Below are 21157 nucleotides of genomic sequence, written 5' to 3' on the forward strand. Positions count from 1 at the left end.
ATCTACTGCAAACTTGCAGAATTAATCCACACTGTACTCTACCCCAGCATTTCCTAGTTTGAGCAGAGAAATCAAAAAGTACAGACTGCATTGTTAGTCCAAATTCTGGAACTGTCTGTCCACAGCTGGAGAATATTCTATATCATCTCAGACTCTTGCCTATCTCTTGCCAGTCTCTAACTGATGATGAAGAATGCAGCAAATGTATTGATGCAATGAATTTCACACATTGACTGAGATCTAATTCATGCCTTCCATGAATGAAAGGGTTTGTTCTTTCCATTAAAAGAGTTTGTCCATTAAAGACTTTTGATCCAGTAAAACTCTAGTGGAATAGTGGAGGAAGCTATTTTTGTTGATATTCTCTTCACTCTGCAGTTGTTATGTTTTACTAAAAATCTATCCTAAATGATTGGGGGAAACCTCTGCAACAGTGTGTAGGTGGTACTGGAGGCTGCAGGGAAAGAAGAAAATTGGCTAAAACCATATCTTCTCCCCTTCAGCCAAAATTTTATCTTCTCTTCCTGCCAGATGAATCCTCTGAGTAGAACTTCTGTCCAGGAGTGCTCTTGCCAGTTGCAATCAATTACATAAAAACTGCACTTTAATTTTTCAGGTTGCTCAGACCTCAGCCTCTTATAATTTTGGCTGCTGCTGTAAGTCACTTTTAAAAATGGAAATAGATATTTATGAATTGTATATTTAACTCTCATGACCTACTCATGTACTCCTCATGTTCTATTTCTCACCCTATGAAAATGTTTAAACTATCAATCCATTCATTTATGGCCCATCATTTAGTTTATCAAAACAAATTGAGCTACACCAAAGCACTAGGTCAATGGATTATTTTAAAGTTTTCTCTGTTCTTTGCCAGAGAATGGGGCTACATGACAAATTAAAAACAAGAAACAGAATTACATTCCCAGTTTTAGAAAACCTTATTTCTTCATCATACTTGTCTATAATATTGTATATCTTGCCAAAAAGGATATCTATTTCAACAAAAGTGATGGTAGCTTTTTTTTTCTCCAGTTTTTTTCCTCCAAATAATGTTTGGCTCAAATTGGTGTGAATCATCAGATTTGATTGAATAAAACTATTTGAAATCTGCTGCATAATGTGCTTGAAATCAGAACAGAAAATTGAGGCAGCAATCCAATATCCTCTTACCTTGGAGTAAGTTCTACTGAACTCAATAAAACTTACTTCTGAGTAGATATGAATAGGACAGCAGTGCAATTTTTTTCTTCTTCTTCCATAGTTATATTAGTTATGAGTCACTCTTTCTAGCACTGTTTGCTATATGCTTCCTAGAACTTCATTTGATGGTTGAATTGTATTTCACACTTCTGATATACATGCAGCCTGATCCATAACACACAGTTTTGTTCTGCTATGTTTGTTTTATTTTAAGATCAGAAGTATGTTGATGTGAAGAAAATTCTAACATAGCATAGATTTTACACAAAAATTATTTGAGCTGTCTTACGCCAAAATGTGGCCTCTTGTGCTAAGATACACAATCAATATGTAGTATTCTATTCTAGCAGCAAAACAGCTGAATGAGTTCCAATTTTGTTGCAGTCAGTGGGACAACTCATCTTAAATTTGTGTACTTCAGCTTCACTGAGTTGCAGACTTAAAATAGTTCAACTGAAAATAACTATGCAAATACAGACACAAAAACCAGTGACTCCTAATGTAGTTAAATACTGGACATAAACTGCAAAACATTTCTTTTCAATTTAAACAAGCATGAATGATTATGACACTTTTCTTTTGGAAAATAGAACTCAGCACAGTGAATAGTAACTTATGGAAAAGATGCCTGAAAGATCAGTTTAAAGTTTAGTTTATGTAACAAAATTGAAGTATCTAAAAATCACAAGAACTATTAAAGTGGATACAACTGTGAAGTCTATGAATGATATCCAGTGTTAAGTTACTTATGAATTGGACTTAAGTTATTTTTGATTTATTTATTTATTTAGAGAACTTCTATGCCGCCCCATTTGCCGAAGCCTTTTTGATTAATTTAAGTCCCTTTCATTTTTATGGACTACTCAAAGTAGGGATAACACCTGCAAATTTGCAATTGATGTTTTTGTACATAATACTATGCATGCAGTCCAAGGCCACTTTTAAATCCACATGTGTTAATTATTATGGAGATTTCATAATTATGAATGGTCACTGTAGCCTATTTACATTTGCAATGTTTGATTATACTTTACTGTGATTTCCTCCACACCTTTGTGGAAATAAAGGCAGAAGATAAGATCTGCAGATGTTAGAACCATCATGTTCTTGGCAATCTATATACACATGCAATTGTTTGACGGGGTTGCAGAAGACCTATTATGTTCTACACTTCTCTGTGTGTGTATAGCATAGGCAGGCATCCATGAAAATGTTGCTACTAAATTCAGAGGCAGTAGAGTGCAGCTGTCCTGTGATGAGCTTTTTACTACTTGAACTCTTAGCAATCTTTTTAATTTAGGTTCTAATTACCTTTCTTCAAAGGCTCCCTAATAACATGGAAAAGACTGCTTAATGCTTGCATGTCTTGTCATCTTTTTATCTAATTATCCTATACAAGTGCTATCTTGAGGTTTTACATCTGCTTAAAAAGGCTCTGGGTTCTAAGCAGAAGCAGAGGAACAGTTGCAATGAAGCACCCTTACACAACTAAGGCTTTAATTCTTACCAGCCTGTAATTTCATGTAGCTGACAGCTGAAGCTCAGCAAAAAAAAAAAATCTGTTTCAGTTTAACAGAATGTCTGGAAATAAGAGATTGATCTAAACATCTCTCCTTCCTAAGTGCGAGCTGGTAACATACTAATGGATTGGAATAATCCGTGATATCTCCTGTTGCTCAGCAATCGAACGGGGGAAGTGAGGGTCATTTTTCTTTCAAAGGGAGATTCTCTGCTGGCTTTGAAGAATGTATTATGAATACGAGGAATGTGAATGGAATTAGTGGATATTATTACTCAAGCAGATAATTATACAGATGCACTTTGGAATAGCAAAATTTCATTAGCTTTACAAAAATGAAGATGATCTTCAAGAGAGTTGCTGCTTCTGCTGCTAATTTTTTTCAGAACTTACAATACTTCAATCTCATCCATTCTATAAGAAAATGCAGGATTCATCTCTGTTTCAGAGAATTTAGGGTATTTGATGTTTATGCTAACAAACAGGGGATGTTTCCATGAAAGAACTAACAAACATATGCATAATATGTTGAGTGGCAAAACCTCATATTTCTGATACATATTACATTTTTAAAATACGAAGATGTGCCCAGAAGTGTCAGTACAATTGCCAAATGGTTACTTCTTTCTGTTTGTGTCTCCGGTGCCAAATGTGTGTCTGCTGTCAAATAGTGTGTAAAACTATGCCAAGCATAACCATATTCTAAACCATTTGTTTCAGTCATTCACTGATGATAGTTAGCATGACACCTATCAAGGGTTAATTCCTGCTGTAGCATGTTGCACATTCCAGCTGCCATATTGAATATGCAGTCCCTGGTCAGAGAAGTGCTGCAATGTCTCCACCCAGCCAGTGAGGGTTTTGTGAAACACTGGAGATTAAACAAAGGCTGACACAGAATGTCAACCTGATCAGAGGCTGCATATTCAAATCATGCCCAGTACGTGCTGTGGCTCATCATGGCATCGCTAAACACAACAGCAAAACCTTTCCTGTGTCTTCAAACAACAGACAGATTTGAAAGTATATATTTCAACTTTTCCTGAACATCTGCTGATTGTTCAGAAGTTGTTAGCAAAAGCATTATTTCCATAGACTATGGAAAGTGTTTCCTCTACGTTATCTATCCACTTGAACTCTTGACAAATAAGCCTAGGAACTTCATTGCCCCATTAAGGAAATGAAGAGAGAATGTGTTTAATGGTCAATACCCTCCCCAAATATAGTTTAGAAATGAAACATTTACCAGTGTAACACAGACCAAAGGTAATTTCTGGTAACATAGTTCCATTGTTATGGAATATTTTGGAAAACACATATAGAAAACAGTGCTTCCAAACAAGCACCTTGGTCACAAGATCATCCAGAGCCACTTGTTTAGGGCAAGTTCCATGCCCATTGTCAGCTGTTTATTCAGCCTACATAAAGTTATGGCTGACAGAAGCTTGAACCCATGGTCATTAAGAATACTCTGTGTTTTCAGGATGTAACCATGCTTCTGTCTTCTAAGATTTCTCTAGTTCCTTCATAAGTATGTGTTTAACAGAATAACCAGTCAGGTCCATATTGGGAAGGATAAGAGGTGGGTGGGGACTTCAACTGGCCAAGCAAGCATTTGGACTCAAGCTATGCATGTTCTTTATCTGCCACTCTTGAGTAGCTGGTCCAATGAAAGATAAAGGCATGAAAAGAGAGAGAGGAAAACTTACTACAGGTCATAGTGTGGTGGCTTGTTTCCCTGAGTAGTAATGAAACTAGGACAGCAGCTATGCTCAGTCTGTCATCTTTCCATTCTGCCCTTACTTTCTTGAGCCAAAAGAGGGAGGATGGAGAAAGGACAGACGGAAAACTGTTAGACTCACAGCATTGCTTATCTCTGTGTAAATGGAGTGCTCTGATGTGGCAGCTTCCAGAGCTCTCTTTGTTCTACCTTCAGGCAGAGAAAGAGAGCTGCACAGAGACATGGCCAGCAGCTCTGATGTTTTTTCTTCACTCTTGAAATACTGCAGTGTACCATAGCATTGCTGGGAGATGAGGAAATAGGTGAGGTCTAGCAAGGTGAAAACTGTGTCCCACCCAGAACATATTTGTAAGCCTTCACAGATTAATCTTGTTTTTTAAAAAAATGAAAGTAAGATTTTGTTGTATCAAGAGAAACCTGGAAGATGGACTACTGGCAAATGATGGGCTGTACCTCAGAAAGAACAGAAAGCATGTGTTTGGTCACTACATGGAAAATTTCATCAAGATGGCTTTAAATTGAAATATGTAGGGGAGGGAGACATCCAGCATGGCATATCATTACCTGACAAAGACTTATGTACTTCAACAGAGACAAAAACTCAAGCAGGACCTAACAGTAGTCTCCCAAAAAATGTAACAAGAAACCCAGGGCACAACAGGAATGAACTTCAACGTCTATACACCAATGCCCAGAGAGTGGGAAACAAACAACATCAACTTATGCTCATAGTATATGAAGGCAATTATGATCTTATAGGAATAACTGAAATTTGGTGGGATGACTCACATGATTAGAACTTTACATGTGGATACAACCTGTTCAAGAAAAATAGAAAGAAAAATAGAAAAACAGAGGTAGGGTTGTACTATCTGTAAGAGACATGTATATCGGCACAGAAATGCAAGACGAGAAACTTAGCAGCCCAATTGAAACCATCTTGCTTAATTTAAAGGGAGCAAAAACTAAGAAAGTTATTGATGTCTATCAAAAAGAGACCAAAAGAGAACAAGGATGCAACCTTCAAAAAACAACTCGCCCGCATTTCCACAAAGAATGTTGTAGTCATTGTGGAGGACTTCAATTTCCCTGATAGATGCTGGTAGACAATTTCTGCCAAACATGGCCCCTTGAAGAGATTCCTGATATTAGTTGCTGACAACTTCCTCAAGCAGAAGGTAGAGGAATGAATGAGAGGAGCAACTATCCTTGACTTTAATGTTAAGAGCGATGATAGTAGACAATATAACAGTCATGGGAACCCTGGGGCTAAGTGACCATGTGATACTTGAATTTTCAATTATAAAGGAGACAAAGGTTAACTACAGCCAAACATGAACCCAGACTTAAAGAAAACCAATTTTAAAGAACTCAGAACAAGGATAATTGAGGTGCCATGGCAACTCAGTCTTAAGTGAAAAGGAGTCCAAGAGGGATGAAAAATCTTGAAAAAGAAGAATCTCTAAGCACAACTACAAACAATTCCAACAAGGAAAAAGTGTAGAAGACAGCAGAGGAAGTCCACATGGCTCCTCAAAAAGTTAAGTGACAACCGAAAATAAAAAAGAGCATGATGTACAAGAGGTGGAAGCAGGGCTGGGCCACAAAGAAAGACTATAAACAAATAGCAAGGAATTCCAGGGATGGCATCAGGAAAGCTAAAGCAGGAAATGAATTGAGACTAGCAAAGAATGCTGAGAACAAGAAAGCCTTCAGATACATCCAGAACAAAAGACATGTGAAAGAGAAAGGTTTCCAGCAACTTAAAGTGGTTGGCAAAGTGATAACAGACAATAGGGAATGGTGAAGTGCTCAGTTCCTACTTTACCTCAGTCTTCTCCCACAAGAAAATCTACAACCAAGAGGAAGTACAAACTGAAAGTGAGAGATGGCGACCCAAGATTGATGGCAAATACTCAAGAATACCTAGATGGAATAAACATGTTCAAATCTCCCATGCCCAGTGAATCCCATCCTAGAGTCACAAAAGTGCTAGCAGAGGAACTCTCAGAACTACTGGCTATTATCTTTGATAAATCCTGGAAAACAGAAGTGCCAGACAAATGGAGAAAGACTAACACTGTCCCTATCTTCAAAAATGGGAAAAATACTAACCAAGGAATTATAGACCAGTTAGTCTGATATCAATCCCTGGGAAAATTCTGGAACAAATTATAAAAAAAAATCCATCTGCAAGCACCTTGAAGAAAATGCAGTGATTAATGAAAGCCAACATGGATTTAAATAAATCCTGTCAGACTAATTTAATCTCATTTTTTGACTGGTGTAAATTGATGACCTGCAACAGCAGGAACTTGGACCTGATTTCTTTCTTGGACCCTGCTATCTCTACTATTCTATGAAACATTCCTTTTATTTTTGCCAAAACTATCAGAAGACTGGGAAATTGCTAAATTTCATTATCATTGCCAAAGGTAGGAATTATACATTAATTATGAAGAACTGTTTTAAAAAGAAAGGGTGTATTAAATAAGCACCTTCTATAATGTAGACACACTCTCTGTCAGGAGGATATTTGTTGGGGTAATTGGGAGAAGTGAAGATCCCTCCTTCTGGGTATTTTGTCCACGTTCCACACTGCACTGTCTTTTGTCCTTCTGAAGTGGTTTGCTTTTCTGAAATAAGTAGAACATTAAAATGACATTAGTGCTTTTACTTGTTTAGCTGAGGCCATATGATGTTCTTCTTCATTCTTCAGCCTGTGGCAGTTTTCTCTTCATGGCAGATGGACCAAGTGACTGTGGTTTGACATCCAGACCACAGATATGTGACAGAGGGAATACTGCAGAACCAAAGCCTCTGAGGTGGCAGAGCTATCCTATGATCCTCTAGAAGGCACTTAGAGAGCCATAGGATTTTTGAATTCCCAGAACCAAGGTCAGAAAAGAGTTCTAACCTTGGATATGGGGGTCCAAGCTTGGACTCCCTCTCTCTGCTTGGACCTAGTGCAGAAAGGACTGTGCTGGCTGATTCCCTGAGGTGCAAGATTAGGAAGCATTCTGTGGGATGAGAAGATGAGGTCACTGGTGCTGCCAAGATGCAATAAACCTGGCAGCACTCACTCTCCTTCCCTCCCCTTATGAAGCATTGCAATTAAATGGCCAAAACTGACTAGCTAGCTTAATTGCAGAGCAGGAAAAGCACAGAGACGTCATTCACCTCTGCACACCTCCTTGGTTAGAGGCTTACAAGCAACCCCACTGTATTGTGTCCTAACTTTCATTCTCTAGAAATAATAATGCTATCTTACTTCTCCCTCACCTTTCCTATAGGTCAAGGATGACAAACATGCAGCCCTCCAGATGTTCTGGGACTCCAACTCCCATCAGCTCAGCCAGCATCACCAATTATCATGGACAAATTGAGTTTCTTCAACAACATCTGGGTGGCAACATGTTCTCCATCCCTGCTTTAGAGCCATAGAAAAATGCATTTCTATTTAGAAAAGCTTTTAAAACCATACTGGTGGGGGTGATGTGTGTGTAGGTAGGTGTGGGTGGACGGGTGGGTGGGTGCACAATTGCAGTGATGAATGAATTTCATTTCAGCTCAATTAAGGAATGGGTCACCAACTGCAATTATTTTCAGAGAACTCAAGAAAAAATTCTCATGTTATGTTCACCCCTTACACACACACAAATACCAGCTGTGAAAGTCTCTGGCTGATTTGCAGTAGATCTGCAACCACTTCCAACTCCTAAAGACTTAAAAATAATGACAACAGAAAGCCATTTTACCTCCTACATCAGGCAAGAAAGCCAGGTGGTACAACAGGAATTGATCACTGTGTAAAAGGATGGTGTGTGAGCTTTAGTTGGAACTCAAAACAAAATTCTGAAAAAAAGTGTCCACTTTCTTGGGGTTTTGTTTATGTCCTTGCTCTCGGTGGTGGATCTCATGGAGGTAGATAAAAATAAAGTGGATCCTGCAAACTTACAGTTACCCTCTTTTATTCTAAATGCTGGCTATACTTCATTAGGCTGGTTTAAAGATTGGAGTAAAATAGATTGATGTATTATTTATTATATTGGTCTGAAGTACTCCTTTATTACTTTTTGTGCAGCTGCAGAAATTCTGTTTGTGTTCTGAGCTGGTGAAGGGCTCTTCGGAACATAGTCATCTCATGTTGAGGTAAAGATTATCACAATCCATTCAGATTCATATTTTCATGTCAGGAAACATGAATTCCAAATATCATTTGTACCATCTTGTTGCTGGAGATTGTACTAGATTAACTCTGTCTGTTCTAGCTCTTGATTCATGAACATGAGTATCAGAGGCTTACTTTGTTGAAGTGTTATTTGGCTACTGGCCCACTTTTTACTGAGATGATGGTCTTATTCCTTCTGTAACCTTACCTCTCCTGATCCGAATAACAACATGCAAGACTCGAATCACCATGGAGCTTCTCCTTATATTCAGGAATCTCATTTACTAATGCTTGAGTTATGCATTTAAGCTATCTGCTTTAAATATGATATTCCATAGCCTATTATGAAATTTTAAAGAATCTTTAGCTCACAAAGGGTACACTGAGTTGCCTGTTAAATTAAAAAATGCAAGCCCATTTTAATCCTTAAATACTTTTAAAATAATGGAAATCCAGATAATGGAAATATTCTCCATTAAAAAAAAATCAAAAAACCACATACCTGCACCTTTTTTTGTTGCCCCAGCCCAATGTAGGATGATTAAACTTGCTACAACTGGGGGCGAAAAAAGTATATTAGTTGCAATAATGGGATAATAACAACAATCAAAACAGCTACAGCATTCCCCCACCAAATGACAAGAAAGAAACGTGTTTTTTGTGATTGCACTTGACTATCTGATCTCTTAATGTTTGTGATTTACTTCCTATGTATCAATTTCACATAAAAGTATTGTAGACCTGAACAAAGTGGCTACATCCTCATGGTAGAGGCCATGTACTGATAACAACAAATTTAGACTCAATCTTATCCACTTACCTCTGAGTAGATCCCATTTCACTGAATAGACATGAATGAGATTTCTGAGTAGACACACATAAGATCCTATTGGCAGTTTTCCTTGGTTAAAGTGGGTGCTACTTTGTAGACTTCCTGGTTATGTAGTACTTAATATAGTTGTATACATGCTGAATAATAATCACAATTGCTGTCATTTAGGGTAGACATTCAGCTTGGCAGAAGGATGTCATTATTGTGTTCGTTGACTACTTTATCATATCTGATCTAGTTCAAAACTTTCATGCTCTTGCAAATTCATAAAATTGCTTTGGTGGCACCTGTATGTAAGCATGGATTTAGCACTATTGTTCTGTTAATGTGCTTTGTCTTCATCTGTTTTGGTAACAGGACAGTTCCAGAAATTATGTTGTGTTGCTTGGAGAACTACTGCTAGCTTAACTTGTACATTAACAACCAAGTCAAGAGATTATTTGCGGACTATGCTACTGCTGTTGTTGCTTCATCTTTGTCTTCTTTCATTTTTATACTCCTCAATAGCTAAATTTTTTAGATCAGTTATTTATTCCTACAACTGAAACATGCACGAATATGACCGAACTGGTTTACAGTTCAGTCCTCCAAGCACTTCTCTAGCAGAAACTTAATTTAGCAAGTTTGGAGCTTGGCAGAGCATTTTGAAGTTGGGAGCTGACTCAGCAAAGAAAACACTTTGAGATAATGGGGAACTAATAAGGAGTGAGTGAATTACCATCCTTTCTATACACTGCAGTGTCTCTTGGTGTTACATCCATATAGTCATTGGTACTTAAGAACACATTTACTGAATTTCATTTGCATAAGAACTTTGTAAATAGTAACTTGCCATGTTTGTTTCCTACATAAATATTGCATGGTTCTCTGCATTCTTATCCTTTTCAAAGATGGACTATTGCAATAGACTGGATTTGGTAAGCTTTCCGTGATTTTGTAGCTTTGAAACATGTGTGAGATGAAGTTACCCATTTAACAGTGCATATTATATACTGCATACAAAAATAGATCCTGAAGGTGTGATCATATGACATACAATAATATATAGGTTCAATCTGCAGGAATCAGTGTCCACTGCAATCTGAGAGTTTTAAAATTAGTCATTCATATAGGGTATTTAGCACAGTTCCCTGCAATTTGTATGATACTCCAGGCTGGTGACTCTGAGAAGCAGTTATTTTTCTTCTTCACATCTAGGAAACAGGGGCTGAGAGAGTATTATTTCTTCAAGGTCATTCTGTGAGTGAATTTAGCAAAGCTACTATCTAGCAGGCCACATAGATTCTACTACATCAAAACTATAGATATATAGATAAATGAGAAAAAAATCAACTGACTTAAAATACTCAGGTTACTTTAGCCTGAGAATTCTCATTTCTTGGTAACTAGAAATAATCCTAGATGCCCTTAGGTTAAATCAAGGTTAGACATTTAGACAACCTAGGCGAAACAATGCTACCAGAAGCTCAGTGCTGCTAGAACCCTTTATGTGGGTCATAGCACTCTTTAGAGCTTGAGAGAGTTCCAAGAGATTCATAAATGGAAATGTTCCCATTTCTTTCTTCTCCCTGCAGCCATCTACTACCTCCAAAAACCTCTTCAGAACTTCATGGCATCCTCTGAATGATATGGGGTTGCTATGAAGAGGGCAAAAAGTGAAACATTCCTTCTGTGAATTTCCTTAAGCTAATTTATCTTAGGAACCAAGCCCTAAATTTCAATTTCCCCAGGAACACACTGGAACCCAAGGTAGATTTCTCTGGCAATTTTGGTTGGGTGGGGTATGAGTTTGGGGACAATGTGGTTCTATGAACCCTGAAAATTAACTACCCCTGTGTTATACCAGATCTTATAAAGGTAGCACTGTGATTTTTCAATGATCTCGATTTACGAGTAAGTGTGACCAAGTGACCAAGTGTGTTGATGGCCCCAAACTATTCAGGGTGGTTAAAACCAAAAGGGCTTGTGAGTTCTGCAAAGGGATCTCTCCTAGCTGGTAGAAGATCTCTCCTATCAAAATCTCTCCTAGGATCTCTCCCATCAAAATGGTAAATGCAATTCAGTGTTCACAAGTATAAAGTAATGCATGTTGGAGCAAAAAAATCCAGGTTCAGGTACAGGATGATGGAAACTGAACTAGCAAGAGAGGCATCTTGGATGGTGATGGGCAGCTCAATGAAAATGTCAGCCCAGTGTGCAAATGCTGTGAAAAAGGTAAACTCCATGTTAGGCATACATTAGAACCGCCAAGATTGTACTCCTCTTATGACAAATCTTTGCTGTGACCTCACTTAGAATATTGTGTACAGTTCTGGTTGCATTACCTGAAAAAGTACACTATTGAGCTGCAAAAAAAAAAAAGGACAATAGACATGATCAAGGGGCTCAAGTAACTCCACTACGAGGAGCTGCTACAGAAAAATAAAGGCAGGTAAGGAGATATGTTAAAATTATACATGGTGTGGAGAAACACCATGTTTCTAGTTCCTTCACACTATCTAATGAAGACTAGTGGGAGGTTTAGGACAGGTAAAAGGAAGTACATCTTGACCCAACATAGTCATAGTTGTGACTATGTTAAACTATGACATTTCTTGCCACCGGCACCTATTTGGATGCTTTAAAAGGGAATTGGAGAAGGAAGCTATCAGTGACTATTAGCCTTGCTGGCTATGTGCTACATCCATTAGCAGAGACAATATGCCTGCATATAACACTTCCCGGGGAGCTTGGACAGGCAGAGGGTTATGTACCCATCCTACTTGTGGGATCCTCCATATAGCTGGTTTGCCACCATGCAAATGGAGTGCTGGACTGGAGGACTTTTGGTCTGATCCAGCACAACATTCCTTATGTTCTTATATTATTAATCAGTATATAGCCTTGTTCCAAAGGGTAGTATAACTGAAATCCTTCCCTACCCACCCACCTACACATATTCACAGACACGTACATACACACACGTTTGGATGAATTGGGCTGGAAAGTGCTTAGCATATGGCAGGGAATCTCACCCAGAGCTAAAATAGTCACAAGACAAGAAATGGAGAAACCACACTGGAGAACCAACCAATAACACTAGCTAGAGTGTTGAATTACAAGACAGAAATTAATTCAAACTCCTAATCACTCATAAAGCTCACTTGGTGACTTCGGCCCTGAGTTAATTGGCCCAGAGTTTATTATAATATAATAAAAGAAAAATAACTTGTCAATCACACACAAAAACCCCCAACAATTTCAGACTATGCCTTGAGACTTCAGTCTGAACGGCTACAGTGTTGAAAGGAATATAATAGACACCATCAAATAAGTGCCTCAAAGTCACTCCAAACTGCAGTGGCCTAGCTAAGCTTCAGCTGTTGGGCGGTCTAGAAATCAAATAAATAAATAAGGGACTGCATTTTTCCAGTCCATTTATTTTAAGGTTGTTTTTACTTTATTTTGTGCTTTAGTGTTTTAAATAGAAGAATGTGAACTGAACGGATTAACTGGAAAGACCACTGGTCAGCATTCTTAAGCCATGAGTCTTATTTAAGACTATTTTTATCAAGAAATTGGGAAAATTCTGCTTTTAGCTGGTTTATAATCCCAACCTATCTTTTCCCTATCAGTTCACCTGGAAAGCTTGAAACACCTTTTGGAAAGCCCATGTTACATGAACTGACTCATTACATTTTAGAAATGAAGGGGCAATCTTAAAATTTATGTAACCATTTAGCAAGCCCAGGAGCAGGGGTGGGAAGATGAGGAATGCAATCTGGATGTGTTGCTGTTATTGTGCTTTCTTGTTCCAATAGTCACAAATATTTACTCCAGGATGCCTGACATGTAATAATTGCAAAGTATCCAGTGGTATCCAGTGGTGGTCAGCATAGAATATTTATGCGAAAGGTTACTGAATATATTTTACAATCACAAAAAACCAATAAATACTAATGAAGGAAGCCACAAATATTGATTTCCAACTGTGTTCAAAATGTTTGATATCACTAAAACAGCCTTGCCCAGCTTGATGCCCTCCACATGAAGATTGCACATGGAACTGATAAATCAGGCCTAATGGTGGTTAGAAATGAATCCCATGTTCACTTTATTGAATCTTGCTTCCACAAAAACGACCAAAAATTGGGTTCCGAGTTTAATGACATGGCACATACTAGGCAGCAAGTTAGTACTAGTTAGTAGATTTTGCTTCCAGTTCACTATGCTTACTGTCACAAGGATACAGTGCTATGGTAATCAGGTTTACTCAGAACTAAGTAATGAGCCAAATAGCATTTACTCCAAGGAAATGCTCATAGAATTGCAGCCTCAGTAGGTTATGGAAGTCATCTGTTGAAAACTATAGCATTAGGTGATCTCACTCAGTTATTTCATTCTACATCTGAAAAATGGACATAATAGTGACCTGCATAGGTCAAAAAGCTATTGTGATTACTCACAAGATAAAGAGTAGAACCACATCCCATTGAATCGAATAGAAGAAGTTTAGTTGTGTCTAATCAAATGAAGCTGGACATTATCAATCTATTTACATATTTAAAAGCTCAGTAAAATGTGTGCATCCCCATAAGCTGCTAAGCTTATGGACACTAATGATTTGGCTCTGGATATGCATAACTTCATAAATGAATTCTACACATGTGATTATAAATCTACTAATGCAAAATCTATCTTCCTTTCATCTGATTACTTTCTATGGTCTCCATCAAAGTAAGTGATGTGAGAATGAGGGAGAAACAGCCCACTGTTATCCTCACAAAAGACCATTGATCATTAAAAGAGGCAGACCAACAAACTCTATCTCCATTTTCCCTTCCTATTCCCCAATATACAAGAAGATTAAATTTTACAGCTGTTGTTTTACAGTTTCAGTCCAGATGCCTCCCTGTTCAGTATATCAATTCATTTCATCCATGTAAGGCAAGAACAAGGCAAACAGAAGACAAGCTGCTAGGGCATCACTGAAGCTCCAAAATATTTGGTATGATCAATAAAGAAAACAAATATGAATGCCAATTTAGCATACTTTTTGAGTTTATGTTCACACTGCCTTAAATTCACTTAAATCCAAGTAAATTCAAGTCTCAGTGCTGTGCCCTCTAATTCCACACAGCTTCTCTTGTAACTGTTATGAAATTGGATATACATGTGCAATTAATTGAGGCACTTGGGCCCCTTCCAATGTCACTTAGCTTTAAATTCCATTCACTTCAATGAATGTATTCTAGCATTGGATACCATTCATTCCTTTGCTTAAAACGAATGGCTTACTTCTAACTTTTACTTAATGGATTAACAGAAAGCATATGCAGTAGTAAAAGATTATTTTCCAGAACTTTTAAAAAATTGTTTGAAAATGGAAAGAAGCCCAAGGAATGCATTCTGTTGAAGTTGGGAGTATCAATGACACAACCTTAAAATCAAACCACTGGATTTCTTTTCGTGGTTATGGTAATAACGATGACTGTTGAAATTCACCAGCACTGGCACTAATGCCACATAATGACAGTAATCAATGAGTTTATACTCTGGATTGATACTGATGTTGTAGAAATGGCAGCAAGGATGGATGTGTGTCCTTCAGTTTACTTAAAATTCAACCATTCGACTTAACTCTGGACAGATTTCTTCCATGCAAAGAAAAGGAACTGAAGAGTTAGAAAAGTATGAAGTACGGAGGCAGAGTTACAGCGCTTCTGAATCAGCAAGTTCCACTGATTTCACTGAGATTCATTTCACTGAGGACAACAGCCGGAGTGGTAGGGTCTAATCCCTGCTCCAGCACAATTTCCTGGTTAAGTCCAATTGATGCTAGTGCTGCTGTCAGTGGCCTAAAACCTCTACAGCTCAACTACAGGGTTTAAAAAAAAAAGTAAAGAGAGTTTTGCAGGTCACTTCTCCCTCCCCCGCCCAGCTTTCTTTAACGCATGACTTTGAAAGCTATTCGCTCTCGAACTGGGACTTCCTCAATTCAGTCCTCGGCAACCCGAAGCCAAGAGTTACATCTACTCCTGGTGGAAGACTAAGATGTCCACAGCAGTTAGTTTCCTGACTGCGTGTGCGATGGAGGAGGTCTATCTGAGTGGGTGGGGAGGGGGAGATTTACACCTACGCCATTAAGCTTTCCGCATCTGTTTCCCTATTAGTTTGCAACAATCCCCTGCCGAAGAAGAGGAAGTGGTGGGGAACGTAAGTGGCGGCACCGGGCACGGTTGGAGCCGAGAGTAGGGAGCGGGCAAGATATACTCACTGTGAAACAAGCTGCGCCCATGGATCATGTCTGTTCCTTACACAAGGGGCTTCGATCTCCACTAATTCCATTTAGAGACGGGAGGGCTTCCAGCGGCGGGAAGTGGATGGAGAGCAGAGCAGCCTGAAACCCACGCGTGGCGCACACCGGAGCCAAGTCTATCAGCACCCCCCTCCTCTCGCCTTCTGCTTCCCTCTCGCCGTCGCCTGGCGATTGTCAGCCCCCCATCTCCCTCGCCGGCTCCGGAGCAACCAGCATCGGGTCCTAGCGGCGGCGGCAGGCGCGGGGATTCTGCATAACCCGCAGAAAAGGGCAAGCGGGAGGGGGGAGCGCCAGAGCCCTCGACGCACCAGCTCCACTCCAGGAGCTCGCAGTCCACCAGCAGCGGCAGCAGGGACTCCTCGCCGGGGACCAGAAAGAGGGGAGCGGGACTCGTCTCTCCTCCTCGCCAGCTTCCCCTCTAATCGCCAGTTTCGTACAGGACTAAAACCAGACCCAAATCTTTCCTGGAGAATTTCGAGGGCAACCTTTCCCGGCCCTTGGGGTTCCTTTGATGCATCGAAGGAAGGATTAACGGGTCCGTCATCAGTTCCCTGGCCTCGCTTTTCTGGCGCGGGAGGTGGGGTGAGATGGGATGGGGGGCACCAAAAAGAGGGAAGAGGGAGTTGCGGAGTTGGGGGGGGGGGAGGGATTTACCCAATGGGAGATTTAGTCATGTTGGTGCGCCGTGCGATCCTGATTAGCGGAGAAATCCTTTCAAATCGACCGAGCACATCTTGCCCTCTTGGAGGCCGAGCATCAAGCTGGAGTGGAGGACGCCCAGCGCATCGTCTCAGGCTCAGCTCTTCGGGTGGGGGACAGAAGAAACCGCGCAGGGAGAGAAAAATCTTCAGCCTGGAATAAGAAGGTGTCCAGCCTAGAAATTTCTCTCTCGATCGGGGCGGGGGTACACACTAGAAGCCCGTGGATTTTATTTTTATTTACTTGGGGGTGGGGGCGTCTTGTTCCTTGCAGACGATGCCCCAAAGCCCCAAATGGGTTCTTCACCACTTCCACCCCCACAAGGCACACACACCTTCTGCTCCTTCTCCAAACTGTTCCTTTTATACCTGGAGTCTTCTTCGCGCGAGCTGCAGTCCCTCCATTTCCAAGCGCCTGGAAGCGGATGGGGGCGAGGGGGAAGCTGCAATAAAAGTTTAGCTGTTAATCCTGGGGCCGCCGAGAGCCGGCTTGCCCTTTCGCATCAATCCAGAGGCAGGCGAGAAACGGTCTCTCGCCCTCCCACCTGTCTTCTTCCCGGTTCAAGTCCCTTCCTCCTTTCCACCAGGACAGCATCCCAAAGAAGGAGCTCTGGAGAAAGGGGAAGATCGATGGTGAGGAGACGGAGACCGCGGCTGCTGGGCGGGGGTGTAATCGAGCCCGAGTGTGTGGCGGGGGAAGTGGAAAGAAGCGGTCGGATTTCCCGCAGCCGGTCCCAACTCTCTTTTCTGCGGCTGGCTCGCCAGCAGCTCCTCTCGCAGCTGCCAAGGGCAAAGTCCGCAGTACCAGCTTCTTTCACGCACAGGGATTTCCCAGCCTGCAGCCGCCACTGCTGCTTCCCCTCTCCCTCTCCCTCTCTTTCTCTCTCGCTCTGCAACTGGCAAACGCATCCACTCAGGAGCAAGACACAGGGAGGGGGCGACGAGAGGGAGACGGAGGGGAGGTGTGTGGGGAGTGGGGAGTGGGGAGGAGAAAGATGCGCTTGGAAAGCATCCTTTGATAGAGAAGAGGCAGGATGTATGGGTGGGTGGAGGGATCCACAAACACCCTCCTCTGCTGCTGCTGCGGCGCCTTTTCAACACCTGCTGCTTCCAGAGCTGAATTGCAGAGAGGGAAAGAGTAGTCTGTGGGTTCCCAGAAGAGGAAGAGGTCCTGAGCACAAGATCCAGGAGCCCACCCGGCCTTCCCCCGCTCCTCCAGTCTGGAATGAAAATCTACTGAGAGCAGGGCTGAGGGTGAGGGCTGGGGCGGAGAATCGGACCAAAACAACAACACCCAGCAAATTAGCCTTTCCACTCTTGCTTTCCTCTCCCGGAGCCGCTTCTTTCTCCAAAGAGCCGCGGACAGCCCTGCCTTGCAGCTTATTTGCGTTGATTCGGAAGTAGCGAGTCTCAGGCGTTTCAAGGAGGGAGTTACTCTTGAGTAAACGCGCTTGGGTTACCTCCCAAAACTGGGCTGCTTTAAGAAGCGGGCTTGGGGTGCCAGAGGATGTAGGTGGCCCAAATCCTAAGGACTGCTTTTGTTTTCAAATGCTCAACGATAAGAACAAACAGGTTATGTCTTGACTTTAAACGGTGCTGCTAATTTTCTGATGCTTCCTAAAGAGTGGCTTTCTTAGGTGCGCGACATTCCTGAGGAAAAGGAATGGGCGTCTTTGGGGCGCAGGAAGACACAAGGAAAACGACTTGCACCCGCCAGGGCTCCAAGATGTTCGTAGTGTCCCCAAGAAACAGAAAGAGCTGTTTTGATTAAACCGGGTTCAAGGAATAAGACCATCGGTTGCAATATCCAACGCCCTGCCCTTTTTTCCAGGTTTCTTGCTCTATTGCTAAGACGTCGGTATGCCCCTCACATCTCAGGCGTTGTGTGTGTTTGTTTTTAGCCACAAACAGCCGGATCTGCAACCCAGTTAATGATCCTGGGATTTGAGCCAATGTAGCTTGCTATCCGGATCCTAAGGAGGTTTCTTTGAAAGTTTCTGATCGCTATGCATGTTAGGATTGCAGCCATGCCCAGACCAAATCCCATGCATGCTTAGGCTTGGATGTGTCCGACTAGGCTCACAGGGCTTATTTGCAAGTGAAATTAACATCCTAAATCGGATTTCACTTCAACAGGCTGGTGGGTTTTGTTGACAGCTGGATACACAACGGAGAGCTGAGAAGTGCTCACACCAGCCTAGACTTTTATCAAAGATCCGGTTCTGGTTTCACCATGGTTCCAAGTGCCAGGGACACTGTCCATAACTGGAAAACACACTGACCAGCCATAGATTTAATCCATGATGCCAGCAATAAATTTGCAGGTACGAGTATAAAGTCATCTCAGCAGGTGTAATCCTTTCCCCTTCCTTCATGCCTGAATGGAGGCTTCTAGGCTCTGCAGCAAAGAACTCCTTTCACAAGATGCTTCTTTCCACCCTGCACAAATTTAGGGGAGGGGGGCAATGAGCTTCCTCACTTTGCCATCTGTGGTTTTCTGTATTAACCTTTCTACTATCAGTTAAATGAAGCCAGCAATTTCCTTCCTAATCTCCCTTTATCCCATCTCTCGATGCATCCAGGGTACATGTGAGTGACAGCTGACTGACCCCCACAAAGATCAACTTTCTTCATACAGTTTTATGCAGCTTACTGCTTCTCTCCCTGCCTTTCTACCACAACCAACACACGGGCAACCGGAATAAAGCAGATGATCCGAAAGGTCCACCTTATGATGTGAAGCAGGGAGGAAAAGGGAGAGATTGAAAATATCCCCTGCAGGGCAATGCAGGCAACTGTATGGCTAAGTTTCAAGTTATGGTTTGCTTACAAAAGATTACAGTTGAAAAAGAAGTAGAAGGAAAACAGCTGAATAGGCTGTTCTACATGGAAATGTGCTGTGTCGCCTCTTTTAACAGCAAGAATCTAGTCTCCTCTCCTTCTTGCCAGATGGATGCTCTATGTTAGAGAAGGGAAGAATGGATGGAGCAGCTGAGCCCTGGTACCCAGTTCGTAGCTGTCTGTGCATGGTGAGCCATCTCATGAGCCAAAAGAGTGAAAGAGGGCCAGAGTGTGGTGTAGCATCTTTGGTGCTCAATCTGGAGGGCTACCTGATGGCCTTCCTTGGTTTTCCATCTTTGAAATGGCAACAATGATGAAGGCATTGTTTTATTCACTGGTGAGGAAGGTACCTGATTTGCATGAAGACCTGCCAACACACACAGGATACACCTATTTCACATCTGAAAAATAAATTAAATAATTTTGATTGGGATTCTAAAAATATGCAACTTTTCATGGGTTATGCCCATTATGTTTACCTACATATACAAATACTGGTATACCATAAACTGGGGGACTGATCCCAAAACAACAAGGCACTTTTCACATTTAGAACCATTTAAAAGGTAGGGGGCATGATGAGTGTGAAGAAAACTTTAGGCAGGATAAGGTTTTTTTAAAGTGCTATGAGGCAGTCTGCATAACTGCAGAGATAGATAGGTAAGGCATCTATAAAAGATACTATATAAGATACAAGGGATCTATATAATCTATATAAATAGCCATATCTGGTAGAAGAGAAGCTAAAGATTTGGCTGTAGCTGTACTTAAGAAGAAAACCTTGTAACTCGACCCAAAGGAAGGCCAGAATTAATATAGTATATAACATGCTCCAGCAGCAAAAATAAAATAAAATAAAATAAATTATAATCATATTTATATTCCACTTGGTGGTTTATATCTTTAAATATGTACAGTCAAAATAGTAATAGAAATATTCAAAAATTAAAATATAATTAAATCAGCCAGGAAATACAAAATTAAAACAGCAGTAAAAACAATATAGATGCCTTCAATAGTTGAACACAATCTCACAGACTCAGACTATTCCCATAGTGGCAGAAACATAATATGTGAAGGTTTTTATGATAATTCATCTTACTGAGAGAGTATAAAATGCCTAGCAACTTATAAGGGTTTTGAAAGCAATAGTGGCAACAAGGCAACATTCCTGTGATGGAGTCTTTGTGAAGAGAGAAATGTTCATGTGCCAGGAAGACTGTTGAAAGGGAGAAGAGAAGAGAAGAGAAGAGAAGAGAAGAGAAGAGAAGAGAAGAGAAGAGGAGTGTAAGTACAGAAGCACTAGTTTAGCAATGCTATTTTGTCACAGAAAGTAAACACCAATGATTCAGAACAAAATGACAGAGTTACATTATCTTATGAAATGTCTTAGGGGAAAAAACTTAATAAAATTAGTTTATACAAAAATGAACAGTTTAAGGTGCCATCTTATGAAAGCTTAGATAGAAAAAGCTGGAGCATGCTGGAAACTGTAGGCTTTTTCTGTCCATACTGGAATAGGATTGTGGCTTTCATGATTAATTTATTTTTGCTCATCCTAAGGGGGAGGGGAGGGAGAGAAAAAGTAAGTGAGAAAAAGAGAAAGGTGCTGTTGGATAAATATATACATATGTGCTTTCCACCCCTTCAGCTACAGTGCCCTTAACAAAGTCACTGTCATTGAATTCTACTGAGGTGCCAAAGAAAAGAACGAGAAGTCATTGCACAGCATATGCTACCATGCCAGTCCAACATGCTCCATTTTAAAAGCCAATCTAATTTTCTTCAGATAGGAAATGATTTTACCTTCTGTGATGAAACAATAAAATGAGCCAAGGTTTTTTTAATCCATCT

At 40.7% G+C, this 21157-nt stretch overlaps 1 protein-coding gene across 2 annotated transcripts in view; it reads right to left on the bottom strand.

The window, feature by feature from the left end:
* The window catches only part of NETO1 (neuropilin and tolloid like 1), a 108362-nt gene extending 92612 nt beyond the window's left edge, over window positions 1-15750 (bottom strand). For both annotated transcript variants that reach the window (XM_044426495.1, XM_044426498.1), the window contains exons 1-3: window positions 15723-15750; window positions 9137-9190; window positions 6962-7099 (exon numbers count right to left, since the gene is read on the bottom strand). In XM_044426495.1, the coding sequence (XP_044282430.1) occupies window positions 6962-7099; window positions 9137-9190; window positions 15723-15750 (220 nt within the window). The remainder of the gene's footprint in view (window positions 1-6961; window positions 7100-9136; window positions 9191-15722) is intronic.
* Window positions 15751-21157: the final 5407 nt, after the last annotated feature.

This window comes from Varanus komodoensis, unplaced genomic scaffold (assembly GCF_004798865.1).
Source record: "Varanus komodoensis strain SLA01 unplaced genomic scaffold, ASM479886v1 scaffold17, whole genome shotgun sequence".
Taxonomy (NCBI): Eukaryota; Metazoa; Chordata; class Lepidosauria; order Squamata; family Varanidae; genus Varanus; species Varanus komodoensis.